General features: G+C 43.5%; 1 protein-coding gene across 4 annotated transcripts in view; it reads right to left on the bottom strand.

Moving 5' to 3' along the window:
* SLC4A10 (solute carrier family 4 member 10) overlaps positions 1-18,507 on the bottom strand; it is a 308,999-nt gene that overhangs the window by 20,359 nt on the left and 270,133 nt on the right. For all 4 annotated transcript variants that reach the window (XM_075933502.1, XM_014569435.3, XM_075933501.1 and 1 more), the window contains exons 16-21: positions 16,278-16,439; positions 13,002-13,115; positions 11,997-12,158; positions 8,054-8,305; positions 6,713-6,781; positions 602-775 (exon numbers count right to left, since the gene is read on the bottom strand). In XM_075933502.1, the coding sequence (XP_075789617.1) occupies positions 602-775; positions 6,713-6,781; positions 8,054-8,305; positions 11,997-12,158; positions 13,002-13,115; positions 16,278-16,439 (933 nt within the window). The remainder of the gene's footprint in view (positions 1-601; positions 776-6,712; positions 6,782-8,053; positions 8,306-11,996; positions 12,159-13,001; positions 13,116-16,277; positions 16,440-18,507) is intronic.

Here is an 18,507-nt window from a genome sequence, read left to right as displayed (position 1 = left end):
GGCCATGTCTACATTTACTGGGGATCGATGCTGATGTGATTGATACAACAATGGTAAATTTAGCAGGTCTAATGAAGAGCCACTAAATCAAATGCTGAGTGTTCTCCAGTTGCCTTGGTACTCCACTGGGGTAAGGTAAGTTAAAGGGAGACATTCCCCCATCGACACAGTGTGGTATAGACACTGTAGTAAGTCAACCTAAGATACGTTGACTCCAGCTAAGTTATTTGCATAGCTAGAGTAGCACAACTTTGGCCTTGTTTACATGACTGGGGTAAGTTGACCTAAGTTTCTCCATGCCCTGAACTCCCTTACTGAATGGATATTCTTAATATAAACGAAACAAATGGGGAAAAAATTAGAAGTATTAATTACCAAATCCTACTCACCTTTCTCAGGGTTATTCACATATATAAAGTGAATGAGATTTGATCCAAACTGCATGGTTTATATAGAATTTTACTTAGATCATGCAAAGTGAAGCTATCCTTACATAGATTTTGAATATACCTGTACACAATTCATATTTTTTAGTAATTCTTTTGTGTATATTAGAAGAAATGGCTTATCTTTTTCAGAAAATCAAAGAACATTTTCTTACCATCATAGGAAAGACAATGGCAGCTCTTGAAACCTTTATAATCCACAGGAGTACAAGACAGCTCAGCTGAATTATGGTGAAGAGATGGACTTTTCGAAGAGGAACATGCCTCAGATAAATAAAATCTGGTTGATGCTTTGCAGGCATCCAAAATAACTTTATTCTATCAAAAAGCTAGAAGAAATGTAAAGCACAGATTTTAGCTCCTCAATTCTACGAAATATATAAGCAACTGAAAACAGTCTTAAAATGGGAAGTGTGAGGCAACCTTAATAAAGGGTGACATAACCAATCCCACCAACAATAAACAAAATTCAAAATAAATGGGACACTGCCAACTTGTTTCCACATTCTGTGACAAATAACCTCTAAAATATCTAGAACTAAAGGTTAAAAAAATGTGCTTCTTTGTCTTTCAGTTTGTTTACTCTGTGCACTTCACCATTTTGTTGATGGTGAATGCCCCTCCCCCGAGCTCCACAAAAGGTGCATCCATCTCAGCACTTTTTACACACTAGTCCAGCTCTACCAGTACTAGTCAATTTGGGGGAGTTCATGTAGGTGTTTTTACTGTACCATTTAACTCTGCATCAGTACATGAAAAATAGTCCTAGTGCCAGATCCAGAGCTGAAGTTGAATGCTTGGCACTGCTTGGGAGAGTGGGATGTTAAGGAGCTGTTGGTACTCCCACTATACTTGGCCAGCTCTGTACTGGCATAGCCCCAATGTGTAGATTGTTGCCAATGATATTCCAGCTGCCAACTGCCTCCAGGACCATTCCAGCAATGGGGGAGGGGGAGAGGTCACAAGACAATTCCCTTTCCCCTAAAACATTCCCTCTGTGATGGGGGCCAGCAGAAGAGGGGCATAAGAAGTTGCTATAGTTGCTCTTTCTTATCTGAGATATCCCTTATGTGTGTGTGGTGGGGGGGGGGGGGGGGGGGCAGGGAAGAGAATACTCAAGAGACTGCCTATACCACCTCTAGAGCTCCTAAACAAAGGATCGGTCCACTTGTATAGACGATATGCAAGTGGATGTTTATCATTAATAATAGCAGCACTCAGGATTCACTCTAAGGTGTGTGCATGCACAGGCGTGCACCAAAAATTTACCACCAACCCACCTCCTCAACAGAGCCACACAGTGGCTGCTCAGCTGCTCTGGGGTGGGGCTGAGTGGCAGGAGCAGCAGGGCAGCCACCACATGGCTCTAGTCCCAGCTTCAGCCCTTCCCCAGGGCTGGAACTGCTGGCCATGTCATGGGCAGCTACTCCTCCAGCAACCCCGGCAAGGGCCGGAGCCACATGGCAAGGGCTGGGTGCGTGGAGGGGGGGGGGGGGCGGGGGCAGAGGCTATTCCTCCTGCAACCCCAGCTGGGGCCAGAGCCAGACCCACATGGTGGGGTGCCAGCAGCTATTTCACCCCACATGGTGGGGTGCCAGCAGCCCCAGTGGGGGCCCGAGTCAGAGCCACGTGGTGGGGGGCAGGTGGCTAGTTTTCTGGCAGCCACAGGCTGGGCCGGGGCTAGAGCTGGAACTACGTGACAGGCAGCTGCTTCTCTGGTGGCCCCAGCCGGGGCCAGAGCCACATGTGCAGCTGTGTGGCAGGCAGCAGTTGTTTCAGCGGCCCTGGCTGGGGTGGGAATTGATCATTGGAGGCTGGAGCATCTCTGCCTGTGGCATGCCAGGTCCCACAGAGCTGGAGCAGCCTGCACGTTGACCATAAGTAGTAAGCATCACCCAGAAAGGGTGATATTAACCATTCACATTCCTATTTTGAATAGGAGTTCAATATTTGGGCTTTATTCATAGAATCATAGAACTGGAAGGGACCTCGAAAGGTCATCGAGTCCAGCCCCCCGCCCTCAAGGCAGGACCAAGCTCCGTCTACACCATCCCTGACAGATGTCTATCAAACCTGTTCTTAAATATCTCCAGAGAGGGAGATTCCACCACCTCCCTTGGCAATTTATTCCAATATTTGACCACCCTGACAGTTAGGAATTTTTTCCTAATGTCCAATCTAAACCTCTCTTGCTGCACTTTAAGCACATTACTCCTTGTCCTGTCCCCAGAAGCCAAGAGGAACAAATTTTCTCCTTCCTCCTTGTGACACCCTTTTAGATACAGGCAGTCCCCGACTTACGCGGATCCGACTTATGTCGGATCCACACTTACGAACGGAGCTTTCTCACCCCGGAAGTCGGGGCGAGAAAGCCCCGTTCGTAAGCTGCTCCGGTGCCCCTGGTCTGCTGGAGACCATCTCCAGCAGACCAGGGGCACCGGGCGGGTTCCCGCGCTTCTGAGGCTTTGCTAGAGCAAAGCCTCGGAAGCGCGGGAACTGCTGCTGCTGCCACTTGGGTGCCGGTGCCTGTGGTCTGCTGGGGACCGTCCCCAGCAGACCACAGGCACCGGGACCCAAGTGGCAGCAGCGGGCGGGTTCCTGCGCTTCTGAGGCTTTGCCAGAGCAAAGCCTCAGAAGCGCGGGAACCCCCGCTGCTGCCGCATGAGACCCGGTGCCTGTGGTCTGCTGGGGACGGTCCCCAGCAGACCACAGGCACCCTGACTGAAGCCGCAGCCGCGGGGGGTCCCGCGCCTCAGAGGCTTTGCCAGAGCAAAGCCTCAGAGGCGCGGCACCCCGCTGCCGCTGCGGCTCTGCTCCCCGTGTCCCTGGTCTGCTGGGGGGGGGGGCGCACCTAGTGTGCTCCCCCCCCCCCCAGCAGACCAGGCTTTTGTTTTGGACTCTGGGGCAGAGCAGCTGGGGCGCTGCCAATTGGTCCTTCAGCGCCCGTGGGCACTACTGGACCAACCCGGCAGCACCCCAGCTGCTCTGCCCCAGGTCCTGATTCAGCCGCTGCTGGGGCAGAGCAGATGGGGTGCTGCTGGGTTGGTCCAGTAGCACCCCAGCTGCTCTGCCCCAGGCGTCCCCAAGTCAGCTTCTGCTGAAACTGACCAGCGCTGACTACAGGAAGCCCCAGGCAGAGTTGCTCTGCCCCGGGCTTCCTGGAATCAGCTGCTGATCAGTTTCAGCAGCAGCTGACTTGGGGACGCCTGGGGTTCTTAAGTTGATTCTGTATGTAAGTCAGAACTGGCGGTCAGTTTCAGCAGTGTCTGAATCTGGACGCCAGTTCCGACTTACATACAGATTCAACTTAAGAACAAACCTACAGTCCCTATCTTGTACGTAACCCGGGGACTGCCTGTATTTGAAAACTGCTATCATGTCCCCCCTTAATCTTCTTTTTTCCAAACTAAACAAGCCCAGTTCATGAAGCCTGGCTTCATAGGTCATGTTCTCTAAACCTTTAATCATTCTTGTCGCTCTTCTGTGTACCCTTTCCAATTTCTCCACATCTTTCTTGAAATGTGGCGCCCAGAATTGGACACAGTACTCCAGCTGAGGCCTAACTAGTGCAGAGTAGAGCGGCAGAATGACTTCACGAGTTTTGCTTACAACACACCTGTTGATACAACCTAGAATCATATTTGCTTTTTTTGCAACAGCATCACACTGTTGACTCATATTCAACTTGTGGTCCACTATGACCCCTAGATCCCTTTCCGCCATGCTCCTTCCTAGACAGTCGCTTCCCATCTTGTATGTATGGAACTGATTGTTCCTTCCTAAATGGAGCACTTTGCATTTCTCTTTATTAAACTTCATCCTGTTTACCTCTGACCATTTCTCTAACTTGCTAAGGTCATTTTGAATTATGTCCCTATCCTCCAAAGAAGTTGCAACCCCACCCAGTTTGGCATCATCTGCAAACTTAATAAGCGTACTCTCTATCCCAATATCTACATCATTGATGAAGATATTGAACAGTACGGGTCCCAAAACAGACCCTTGCGGAACTCCACTTGTTATCCCTTTCCAGCAGGATTTAGCACCGTTAACAACAACTCTCTGACTACGATTATCCAGCCAATTCTGCACCCACCTTATCGTGGCCCTATCTAAGTTATATTTGCCTAGTTTATCAATAAGAATATCATGCGAGACCGTATCAAATGCCTTACTAAAGTCTAGGTATATGACATCCACCGCTTCTCCCTTATCCACAAGGCTTGTTATCCTATCAAAGAAACTATCAGATTAGTTTGGCATGACTTGTTCTTCACAAACCCATGCTGGCTATTCCCTATCACTTTATTACCTTCCAAGTGTTTGCATATGATTTCCTTAATTACCTGCTCCATTATCTTCCCTGGGACAGACGTTAAACTGACCGGTCTGTAGTTTCCTGGGTTGTTCTTATTCCCCTTTTTATAGATGGGCACAATATTTGCCCTTTTCCAGTCTTCTGGTATCTCCCCTGTCTTCTATGATTTTTCAAAGATCATAGCTAAAGGCTCAGATACCTCCTCTATCAGCTCCTTAAGTATCCTGGGATGCATTTCATCAGGATCTGGTGACTTGCTGACATCTAACTTTCCTAAGTGATTTTTAACTTGTTCTTTGTGTATCCTATCTTCTAAACTTACCCTCTCTTTGCTTGTATTCACTACGTTAGGCACACCTCCAGACTTCTCGGTGAAGACCGAAACAAAGAAGTCAATGAGCATCTCCGCCATTTCCATGTTTCCTGTTACTGCTTCTCCCTCCTCACTGAGCAGTGGGCCTACCCTGTCCTTGGTCTTCCTCTTCCTTTTAATGTATTTATAAAAGGTCTTCTTGTTTCCCTTTATGCCTGTAGCTAGTTTGATCTCATTTTGTGTCTTTGGCTTTCTAATCTTGCCCCTGCATTCCCGTGTTGCTTGCCTATATTCATCCTTTGTTATTTGTCCTAGTTTCCATTTTTTATATGACTCCTTTTTTATTTTGAGATCATGCAAGATCTCCTTGTTAAGCCAAGCTGGTCTTTTGCCATATTTTCTATCTTTCCTACACAGCGGAATTGTTTGCTTTTGGGCCCTTAACAATGTCCCTTTGAAATACTTCCAACTCTCCTCAGTTGTTTTTCCCTTCAGTCTTGCTTCCCATGGGACCTTACCTACAAAATCTGCCTTCCTGAAATCCATTACCTCAATTGTGCTGGTCTCCCTTCTACCTTTCCTTAAGATCATGAACTCTATTATTTCATGATCACTGTCCCCCATACTATCTTCCACTTTCAAGTTCTCAACTAGTTCCTCCCTATTTGTTAAAATCAAATTCAGAACATCTTCTCCTCTGGTAGCTTTTTCAACCTTCTGAAACAGAAAGTTGTCTCCAATGCAGTCCAGAAACTTATTGGATAGCCTGTGCCCCGCTGTGTTAGTTTCCCAACATATGTCTGGATAGTTGAAGTCCCCCATTGATTTTGTGTGTGCGTGTGCTAGGTTGGTTTTTGTTTTTAAACTACCCAGCTGAGCTTTTGATCAGCGGCTGATTCCAGGAAGCCCGGGGTAGAGAAACTCTGCCTCGGGCTTCCTGTAGTCAGCCGCTGGTCAGTTTCAGCAGCGGCTGACTTGGGGACGCCTGGGGCGCTACTGGACCAACCTCGGCGCTACTGGACCAACCCAGCAGCACCCCAGCTGCTCTGCCCCAGGCATACTGATTCAGCCACTGCTGAAACTGACCAGCAGCGGCTGAATCAGGACTCCTGGGGCAGAGCAGCTGGGGTGCTGCCGGGCTGGTCCAGTAGCGCTGAAGAGCGGCGCTGCGGGACCAACCGGCTGCACCCCAGCTGCTCTACCACAGGCGTCTGCGAGAAAAGCCAGGTCTGCAGGGGGGGGACGCACTAGCTGCGCCCCCCCCCCCCCCAGCAGACCATGGAGACGTGAGCGGCGGGACCGAGATGCGCCGCGGTGCCGCCGCCCGGGTCCTCCGCGGCTTTGCTCCGCGTCTCCCTAGTCTGCTGGGGGGGGGGGGGGGAGCAGCAGACCAGGAAGACACGGAGTAAGGCCGCGGAGGACCTGGGTGGCGGGAGCGCCCAGATGCGCCGCGGTCCCGCCCGGTCCTCCGCGGCTTTGCTCCGCGTCTCCCTTTAAGTTTCCCTTTAAGTTTCCATATGTAAGAAGAATAATAGAGAGTAAGAATGGAGAGTAAGAGAAAAATAACTAGCCATCTTAAAGGTAAACACAATCACTAATAGAAAAACCTATGTGTGCTTTTTTACTCCATTTTACCTGAATTCCCTTTAGAGATGAAGCACCCATGTAAAGAAATACTCCATAGAGTACTGGCATAGGAATAAACTGCACAGAGGAAAAAGGGAGAAAGAGAAGAACATTATGAATATCAGTTCACGTATTAAGATATTGTAAATAGTTTTAATTCAAAAAGCCATATTCCCAAATTAATCAAACTGCAATAATTTCAGCCTTAAAATTAGGAAAGTTACTCCGGGTTTTCAACTGTTTAAAGCAAGAGCAGAATCTAACAGTTTGATCTAACAGTTTTGATCTAACAGTTACCACAATGTACTTTACTCGCTGTTCTCAAAAACTAATACAAATGCCCAGAAAATACAAATGGAAGAGTACATATATAATATAATCAGATAGCTTTCATGTAAAATGTTGTTCAGAATGTCACCTGAAGATAGCAACCAACAATTTCAGAAAAAGCATCTAAGATTACCCTTTTTTCATAGTGTAAATAAAACAAAACAAATAATACCACTAAGGAGAATTTTCTGTTTGTGTGCAAAGTGTTGGTATGTATAGTGTAAGACTATTTTGCAACAATTTTGTGAGTCTGAATATCAAGCTAAAATGTGCAGACACTTTCTGGTACAAAGTATGTGGGCAGGGAAATCTTTCCATATTTAAATATTTTAAATGTAATGCACAGAACACACTTTTTGTGAAACAGGCATAACATTATATTGAAAACAGAATTATCCAAAAATATAAGCATTAAACAACGATAAGCATACATAAGGCCAAAGCCCGATCTCCATGAAGCCTATGACAAAATTCCCATCAATTTCATTAAGATGAGGATTTTGCCTGATATTATTAAGAATCGTGTACACATATGGTGAGAATAGACCCCTAGTTATTTGCTTTGACCTAGAATCTGCAGAGAATGTGAGAAAATTTAGCTGGTTATTTCAAAGACATCAGATGCAGAGTGCTCATTGGAAACCCTCCCTTTTTAACCCACACATCAATCACAAATGTTCTTAAGTTATCCAAATACTGAACAAATTCCGTTACTAGTGTAATTTAGCCAGACTTTGATTTTCAGATGAAAATTTGCCATTAATCTAAGGCTAAACTAATGATGAACAGAATTTCCACTGACTTCAGTGCAGCCAGGATTTCACCCTGAACCTTTTTGGTTAAAATATTAACTGTCCCTACATATTTTATTATATGAGTGTTAGAATACATTGACTGTTGTCATACAGAAACCTAATATTGCAACATAGGATACTGGTTGGCTGTGTAATAGATAAAAAACATTAGAATTGAGATTCTATGCACAGCACTATTCACTTTTTATCTTTCAGAATCTATTACCTTAAGAACACTTGTCAAAAAGACAGATGAGCCCATTAGGACAAAGATCATGAGCCCTGTAACTCTTTGTTCCCGTATTCCAAGAAATTTGGGCTGCTCTCCTGGAGCAGAGCACTCCGATTCCAGTTTCAAGCTGTTCACATGGGAAATAGAAAGTACAGTGGCAGCAACAAACCATGGCAATCCCATAATGGAGCACACTCCAAGCATGAGAGCCACCATGAGCAAGTCGAGATGGTATCCACACCCTTTCTGTTAAAAGAAACAGAAACAATAGCAACATGTAAAATGATATCTGAATTAAAAATGACATCTGAAATCTCTAGCAGCAGGCAGACCTAGTTAACTACTAGAAACAATTTTAAAATCTCTAATGCCTAACAGAAAATAGTAGTCTTCCATGTTTTATCCAACTGAACTGGTTATATATGGTGACAGTTCGGTAGTTTATGTGAAATGAGTTGGCCATCTTAGTCTAGTTCCTAGCAGGCAAGGATCCATATTACAAATCTCCTACTAAAACTAGTATAATTTGGTATCTTTGCAGGTGGTCTCACAAGGGATAGCAAGAAAGCCATGCCTTCAGGTGGTCCTTCCATAGCCAGTTTCATAAATACGTTGGTGAGCAAATATGGGGAAGATGTGTGTCTGCTGCCTTGCTGCTGATAACAGTGGATGTCAATCACCAGGGCTGCCAATATGGTATCTTTTTCATGCACTGAATTTACTTCAAATAACTTAATAAAGGCGACCAAACTGACACGTTCTTATAGAAATTAGAAACACACAACTTGATTCTTCCTTCCACAACATATCATAGATGTTGTTAAATTAGCAGCTACAAAACCAATTTAAATAATCAGTGTCTATAAAGGAACATGCATCCTTTTGTATGTTTTAAAAGCCTTTATATTAACAGCATGTCAAGTAAGTAAGTTCCGCATAGTATCATCATCATGCTGAACTAAGATTTGCTTGTGATTTTTTTTCTGGAGATTTCAATCTGTGTTTCTACTTTTGTCCACTATAAAATAGCTTTCTATTAACTAAGAAGATTGGTTAAAATCAATCAGATACTATGCTTTTTCAAATTTCCTGTTGCATTTTAAGAAATACCATCTTATTGGTAGGAACAGTCATTATGAAAGAAATGCCATTTTGGAAAGTCGACCGTGTTAGATAATCTGTAATTTAGCAAAATTGAGTTATAACATTTCAGTGCTACTGAGCAGATGTATGCAAAACATTTGATTCATTAAAAATCAACCTTGGTTTGTGTTCAACTGATATGTGAGAATGAACATTGCTTTGCATACAGCTTTTCCATATAAATGAACGTTTTTGTCAAAGCTGGACTTTCTTCTTCCCTCTTTCTGGAAACCCAAGAGCACTGTGGACATCACTCTCAACTCACACACTAGATATAATTGACATAGTGCTAATTTTAGTGTGTTGTAGTTGTGGTGGTGTAGACACCAAGCTAGCCAGCCAAGTACAGTCATATTTGAAATCCTAGATATATATTCAGGCAGTTAACCCATGACGCTTTGCCTACACTACTATTCTTATAGCACTATCTCAATCAAAGGAAAACATCTACCTTGATGAAAATTTCACTTCTAGCTACTATATAAACATACTCTCTAAGGCTGTGGTTCACCAGCACACTTAGGGTACATCTAGACTACATGCCTCTGGCGACAGAGGCATGTAGATTAGGCTACCCAGAATAGGAAAATGAAGTGGCGATTTAAATAATTGCCACTTCATTTAAATTTAAATGGCTGCCACGCTGAGCCAATCAGCTGTTTGACGGCTCAGCGCGGTAGTCTGGACGCTCCGCGGTTGACGTCTAAGGCATTTGTCGACCGCCTAGGTATGCCTCCTGGGATGAAGTTTACCTGGGAGGTCGACAAATGCCTTTGATGTCAACTGCGGAGCCTCCAGACTACCGCACTGAGCCGTCAAACAGCTGATCGGCTCAGCGCGGCAGCCATTTAAATTTAAATGAAGCGGCAATTATTTAAATCGCTGCTTCATTTTCCTATGCCAGGTAGCCTAATCTACATGCCTCTGTTGCCAGAAGCATGTAGTCTAGACGTACCCTACGGGTATGCCTACACTACGGGATAAAGTCAAATTAAGATACACAACTTCAGCTACGTTAATTGAGTAGTTGAAGTTGAAGTACCTTAACTCAACTTTTGGCACTATCCGCACTGCAGGAAGTCAAAGGGAGGATATTCTCCCTTCAACTTCATTTACTCCTTGTGGAAGCAGGACTACTGGCTCCTCTCAGTTCGAATGAGTGTGTCTTCATTAGATCCGCTAATTCGAACCCTGGAAGATTGACAGCGGCAACTTTGATCATCTCTGTAGTGTAGACGTACCCTTAAAGTTCAAACTGTTACTGAGAAAAGTCACATGCTGTTCCAGTATGGCCACAAGATGAGCTTCCTGAGCTGATAGAGCAGTACAGCTCATGGAAATAACACAAATGTACTGAACCAGAATCTTACCCATAAATTTATGCAGATGGCTTATGACATAAAAAAGTAACACAAACCATGTCAAACAAACTTGGAAGAGTTTGCTTCAGAGACTATCAAAGGAAATTCTAAGGCACACTATTCAGAATTTGCTACAGAAAATATAAAAAAGAGACACCTTCTTAGGAAGTAAATCAAAGAAAAAATCCAACTCAAACCCCTTTCACTATCTCACTAGTCTTACACCTAAGACATTTCTAACTAAACACGGAGATGTGTTAACATAGATTAGTTATATGCACACAAGCACTCAGAGAAGGAGTTTAAATCTAAATCCTAACAGAGACACCTTTTTTACCTTCTGACACATTTCGGAGAAATGTATGCACTAATGCATACAGAATCAGAGAGTTTTTCCCTAGTTACAAGGAAACTGACATATGGGAGGACAAGAAAGCATAGCAACAGGTGATGCTACGCCAGACCCCAGGAAAACTAATATGCAGCAAGACAAGAGGGCAGCCAGGAGAACCATCTGACTCCCAGATGCCAGTGCTGAAAAAAACACATTCCAAAGCTTGGCAGCAATTTCCTGCATCTGTCAAGTTAATCACATGCAATGCTATGGATTGACATGAAGAGTCAGGCTGACAAAAAGGGCAAAAAAAGAACATATCAAATGTCACACTCATCGAAGAAAAGGCAGTGCAAAGTAAAGGACGCCAATACATTTGCTGAAATGATCTGGGATTGGATTGCTGTTTATTAAATGTATGTCAAAAAGAGGCCTAAAATTGCTGCATATATAAGTACAGAAACCTGCTATTGGATTTTGCCCAGCATCTTTTCAGAGAGGTGATGCCCCTTTCTTCCCCTCTCCATCTGTAGACATCCAGCAAGAAGTTGTTCTATGTTGTTTTAAGATTCCATTTTGCCTCTAAAGTTCAGTTTTTACACTTCTTCCTCCTCCAAGAAGGGAAGGGAAGGAGCACTTATGGAAAAATTCAAAAGATACAGAGAGGCAAAGAAAGGAACAAAGTGATAAGAAAATACTGTGTCCCCCTTAATAGAGTCTCAAAATTAAGCCCACCAACAGATTTAAAGAGATATTAAACATTACAGTTTAGATTAAGAAAAAGCAAGTATTCAACAAGTATTTAATTTACAGCATGTGTTTAAGTTCTCTTTGAAATCCATGGGTCTTATGCTAAAGTTAAATGACATCTGCTTAAGTGAGTCTATTCACTTTATAAGCCTTATGTAAAAAGAGAATCTCTGATGAATATATACAAATCACATACACAAAATTAATATACTTGCTCAATTTCTTTAGTTTATTGAAAAAGTCTGCTAAATAATGCAAGTATGTTAATTGTCATTGAGAGGTATTGAAAGTACATTACATAAAGCAAAGCAGGAAGCTAAAGCAGACATATAGCTTTTTGACTGAATACCTTTAGTTTGTGTTCTTTTCTGTTGATAATAACAGCTGTAATCTGCTGGTCCATAAAGATAAGGATAGTACAAAGGAGAGCTGGAATTACAGCAGCTAAAACTGTCCACCAAGGATTAGGCCCCAGAGGAGAGACAAACCAGCCCCGATCATCTCTGGTGGGCTATAAAAATATAAGTTCATGTATGACCAGTTCAGAATTATAATGATTATTAAATGCTTCGTCTTTGCAGCCACACACACACAAGCATGACTTAAGAAATGACATGTTTCATTTAGAGATGCTTCTTTGAAGAATTGCTATCTCTTTGTATAACACAGAAAATACTAAACACCATACTAGTAAAAGAAAGAGAAGTTAAATATAAACATAGCATTTCTTTAAGTTTTTTACAGTTAATATATAACTGGGATATTACAAACTTTATTGCATTCAGTACAAAGATAATGATTCAAGGTCTCAGCAGGATGCCTCAAAATATAATAATCTTGGAACATGTGACTGCAAACTTCACAGTCTGCTGTCTGGTCCCCCAATATAAGGAGCACAGGGGAGCCAGACATGGGCAGGGGTGAGAAGAAAAATGGGGTAGATTTTTCTTAAATTGGCTAAGACTTTTTTGTTAGCCCAAACAAAAAAGCACAGGGAAATAATCAAAGTACAGCACTTTAGCAAAATAATTCTCTTTCACTCTTAAGGATCAAATAGCCCAATTTCACTTTTGTCAAACAGGACATGCCCCAGATAAAAGGGAATTTCAGATCAATTAATTTTGGATAATAAAGGTTGCACAGTATAACGTTTTTCATTATCTATATCTATATTATTGTAGAGCCAAGGGCCACAAGTTGGATCTAGACCCTGCTGTTCTAAGCACTATAGACACACATGCCGACAGTTCAGAGAATAATTAGTACTAACTTGTTATCAAAGATTTACTCAATCTATTATTTGGTACACTATTTTAGTGACACAATACAATCGTGCAGCTTATTAGTGAATTACCTTGAATGCATTTGGAACCTGAAGCTTTGGAGATGGAATCCCAAGGGCATAGTCAGTTAAAACCATGGACATAATAGTGAGAAAGACTGCGAAGTCACTGACTATAGATCGCACCTAGAAAGATTAAGCAAAATGTCATTTCCAGCAAGGAAATACGAAAAATTTCCAGTTGGGATCTCAGAAAACAAATACAAGAGCTGCAACTTAATTCCTTTTATGGCTTAAGATAATGGCTCTCAACCTTCCTGAACTACTGTGCCCCTTCCAGGAGTCTGATTTGTCTGGCATACCCCCTCATACAAAACCCACTTGCTTACAAAAGCAGACATAAAAATACAGAAGAGGCACACTCCTACCAAAAAATTGTTAATTTTCTCATTTTTTACCATATACTTATAAAATAGATCAGGGGTTCCCAAACTTTTTGACACGGGGACTAGTAAATCCATTCACGAACTTTTGGAGGACCGGTAATGTTCATTTTCATATTTGCATATTCATTAATCAAATGAGGAATATTCAAATAAGTTGTTTCTGGTCCTCCCAAGACCCCCAGTGCCAGCTTTAGCAAAGCTTTTGATATGGTCGCCCACAATATTCTTGCAAGCAAGTTAAGGAATATGGATTGGATAAATGGACTATAAGACAGACAGAAAGCTGGTTAAACCAGGGTTTCCCAAACTTTTTACTTTAGTTGGAATCCTTTTTTTTCCCAATACTGCTTTTTACAGCCCAAAAATATAAACACATAAAAAACAAACAGAGAAAATACCAGACATATAACATGTCTGGTATTTTCTCAGTAGGTAAGTTGTATTATTGTTAGATGTATCAGTTTGTAGTTTCGAACTGCCTGGCTGGTAAATGTGCTTGGGCTGCATGAGTGTGTCTACCAGCCAGACAGTTCACAACTACCTGAGGGGGCGTGTGGGGGGGAACAATAGAATCCCCAGGCTGGACTAACAGGGAACAGGGGCAGTGTCCCAAGATCTACATATGGCCGGGTCAGTCCCACTCCCCGCAGGCCGATTCATTCCTCGCCCCTGCTCCCCCCGCTGTGCCACTGGCCAGCCCCACTTCCCCCAACCCCCTCCCGGGCAGCCAGGTCCCCTCCACTTCTCCTCCACAATCTCCCTTGGTGAGCCCCGCTGCCTGCATCCAGCCCTCCTTCCAGAGGCTGCTTCTTCTCCCCGCCCCCATTTTCCCCCGCCAGCTCCCTGCCCCCAACCTCACACCTCCCGGCAGCCCTGCTTCCACCAGCCCCCCAATCTCCCCAGCCTGCCCTGATTCCCCTGTCCAGTGCTGCTTCCGGTGGCCAGCTCTCCCCTCCTCCTCACCCCAGAATCCCCTGGCACCTGCACCTTCCCTTAGCCCTGCACCCTCCTGGTGCCTCCCCTTTCCCTTACTGCCCCTTCCCCCTTTGTCCTCTCTTTCCCTGATATCCACCCCCTCAGCACTCTCTGCCCCATCCCCTCGGTTCCCTCACACATGACTTGCTCCATCCTCACCTCTCTCATGCCCACCCCTTCTTTCAAGCCTTCTCCCAGCACCTCCTCCTCCAGCCCCCAATGCCCTTCCCCTCTCCTCTCCTCTCCCAGCATCACCCTGTCCCCTCTCCCACTGACCCCTCCCCTCCTGCCCTTTCCCTCATTGTCTGCACTTGGCTCCCTGCCATTTGTCTCTCTCTCCTGCACTCTGACCCTTGGTGCCTTCCCCTCCCAAGCCCCTTCTCCTTCCACTCCTCCCCCTCCGTGCAAGCCCGCCGCTGCTTCTTCTTCTTCCTCCTCCTCCGCCCAAGCCCGTTCCCTACCTTCTGCCTTCCACATTGCGGGGCCGGAGACCACCGGAGCCACCGTGGACCTGCCACATGCCTCCAAAGACTTTTAAAATCCCAGACCGTGACATCACGTCACGCCCGGGTGTCCTCCCCGCCCACGTGCAAGGCTGCACATGGGCAGCAGCAGGCGGTGAGGAGGAGCCGCGCATGGCGGGGACGCTCTGGAGGCGGGGTGGGAGGATGTGCGGGGGGGCCGGCGTGCGGGCCCGGGTTCGGGCCCGCGCCAGGCAGAACCGGGGGAGAGACCCAGCTGGCACTTCCAGGTTCAGGGGCTTGGGGCCCGAATCGGCCTAAGGCCGGCGCTGCCAGCAGTCACCAGGCACGCTGAGGCCCGGTATTTTTTTCCCATGGCCCATAGTTTGGGAAACGCTGAAATAGATCAATGAAAATATAAATATTACACTTCCATTTCAGTGTATAATATATAGAGCAGTGTAAGTAAGTCATTGCAACATTTTCATTTGTATTGACTTCACTAGTGATTTTTATGTTAGCCTGTGACAAAACTAGACAAATATCTAGATGACGTAATATATCCCCAAGGTCCACATACCCACTTGAGAACTACTAGCTTAAGGGAACACAGTCCTTAGGGAGAAACTGTGATAACTCCTATGCAGTTGCAATTTCACGATAAGAAGAAAGGCCACCAAGAGCATCCACAATGTGGTTGGGCACACTGGCAGTCCTTACACTCCCATGAGTATGCATGAGGCCAATGCCACTGATGGAGTAGGGGATGTTAATAGCCCCATCCTTCCTCTTCAAAACCAGATAAGTGGTTTAAAGAGGAGCACACACTGTGCTCTTGCAAGGAGTATTGCAGCAGCCTCAGGAAACAATGCGAGTCTTCCTAGGAGATAAATAACTAGAGCGCTGCACAGCTATAAAATTTGTATCCACATCCACATCTGCAAAAAAGATCCGTGAATATCTGCATCCACATCTGCGGATGCAGATACCTGCAGATATAAAGTGGATATCCACAAATGTACAGAGTGCTAGATACAAAATTTGCAACTGCATCCACATCTTTATCCAGATATAAAGCAGATATCTGCAGATTTGCAGGGCTCTAGAGATAACTAGGTTTGGTACAGCATATAACATGCACACGGCGGGAAACATATAAGGAATGGGAACAGGACTGCAGAGCATTATGTTAAAGGAAGAATAATATGCAGTGAGTACAGCACTGTCTTTAGAACATGAAGCTATTTTTTGTCATAGTTCCTTTTTCTGAAGAGAGCTGAGTTTTGAACCTTTGGTACCAACCCCTCTACTGAATCCAACAAAATGCAGAAAAGTAAACAATTTCCCTACAAACACAAGCAACCACAGCACTACACTCAGCAAGAAATAATAGAGAGAAGCAAGAAACTGTGGAGATTTATAAAATTTACACAAACTTTTGTGTTAAAAAGATACATTCCTGATACCTTTGTTGGAAAATATCGGCTAGTCTTGAACTGCTTCAGTGTGGATGACAGTGTTACTGTAGAAAAGAACAGGATGACTGACCAGAAGAGAACATCTGGAACGTAAGGGCCATGATGTCCACAGGCTTGGCCAACATACTCTCCATGAAACATCCTACATTCCTAACAGAAAGAACAAAGCAGGATTGTTTTGAAAAATGCCCTGGTATTTGCTGGTATATATATTTTTCCTATAATTAGTTACTCTGTTAAATAAATGACAAATTAGATCATATAATTTATTGTTAGTAATATACTAATTTTAAGAAATTTAAACTTCCTTAATTTAAAAACCAAAGTGTATATATCTGGATTGTATGGATAAATTCCACTTTTCGGCTGGAAAGTTACAAAGAAAAATGGAAAGCTAGAAAATGATAATTGTCCATCTCAGAATAAAGAACATCTCAGAGCACTAAAGAAACTTAGCAATATTATGTTAATTTTTCTTAGCAAGAATTAATGACATAAACACTGTTATTTAAATTGAGAATGGGCAAATTTGTTTGCATAAATAAATCCTCACCCATGTTTTGAAACAAATCTGTATTTGGCTTTAAACAGTTTGGTAGTACTCTTTTAATATTTAATTTTCATACGGCTGCTGAGAAAGGAAATAAAATACTAAAATAAAGGCTACCCTTGTTGCATTTTCAAGTGTTAGTTGTTTGATTTAACTCTATAATTTGAAGCAATACTATTCACAGCTACATATTATCCCAGAATTGAACTAGCACATGTATTTGCCAGAAGGGGGCAGCGTACTCTACAAGATTGTCATTGCTTTAGAAAAAGCTGAGATTGTTTCTAAAAAAGATCTGATAAAATTCAGGGAACACAACAAAACAAACATTTATATCTATTTCAGGTGACAGCTTCACTTTGAAGTCTGATGTGTCACAATTTGACAAATTTTATCCAATTTATTTTAAAAGATAACCTAAGTCATCACGTGAAATACAGATCTGTTGCAACTTAAATCTCAGATGTGAACCTCATATTTCAGATACCCCTGCAGTAGAAATCTTAACAAATGATTAATGGGCAGCCCTAAAGACAGATGTGTTCAGCTTCCTAAATAAAGAGTACAGAATTGTGGAAAATCTATGAAGATGTAAACTGTAGAACATGGAATCCCACAGTTCACTCACTAAGGCTGTGTCCAGACTCAGGGGTTTTTTCGAAAAAAGTAGCCTTTTTTCGAAAAAACTTCCCCTGCGTCCAGACTCAAGCCGCGTTCTTTCGAAATTAATTCAAAAGAACGCGGCTTTTCTTTCGATGGCGGTAAACCTCAATTTACGAGGAAGAACGCCTTCTTTCGAAAGTTCCTCTTTCGAAAGAAGGCATTCTTCAATGTAAATAGGGCTTCTTCAAAAGAGAGCATCCAGACTCACTGGATGCTTTCTTTCGAAAAAGCAAGCCGCTTTTTCGAAATTTCTCCGTGTAGTCTAGACGCTCTCTTTCGAAAGAGGCTTGCAGTCTAGACATAGCCACAGTAAAGGAACAGCAGAAAAAGAACAACCAGAATTGAGAGTCTACTCCCCAATACCCTCCCTACAAGAGAAGACTTATTTGGTGAATAAGTAACTAACTATATTCTCAAAATAACAAACTGGGGCACTTTTTGTGGAAACATTGATTAGAGTCATAGAATACTCAGGTGCTCTACACTGTGACAGTCTTCATTGACGTTCTCTATTTAGGTCAGAAAAGCTCCCTTGGAGCAGATCAAAGACAGGCAAAGTTCTGCTTCATCTCCTATGGACCATCTATTCCACACTTTCCTCATCTTCATGTTCTGGTCTTCACAGAGACAAAGAGAAGTGAGGCTATAACAAACACCAAGTACCTATTCCTTCCCATTATATGCTGCAAGAGCAGAGTTTTTTCAGCAGTTACACTGACTCAGAAGCTGCACACTGAGGCTACACTGACTTAGACACATTGCAGTACCATGGCTAGACAATTTATGACAAACTTTGGTTTTGAAGAATGACTGCCATGAAACCACCCTAGTATAGGACAAGGGTGTGCAAAACATATGTGTTGATATAGCCATACATCTGGGACAAATAGTAGGTACTGAAAATCAGAAAACTTTGATGAAATAAAAACAAAAAACACAGGATATTTTAGGCAGCCCAAGGTTCCCAGGATTTTGGGACACCATATGAAAAATTACAACTGCCTC

The sequence above is a fragment of the Pelodiscus sinensis genome, chromosome 7 (assembly GCF_049634645.1).
Source record: "Pelodiscus sinensis isolate JC-2024 chromosome 7, ASM4963464v1, whole genome shotgun sequence".
In the NCBI taxonomy this organism is placed as follows: Eukaryota; Metazoa; Chordata; order Testudines; family Trionychidae; genus Pelodiscus; species Pelodiscus sinensis.
This window is presented reverse-complemented; position numbering and strand designations above follow the sequence as displayed.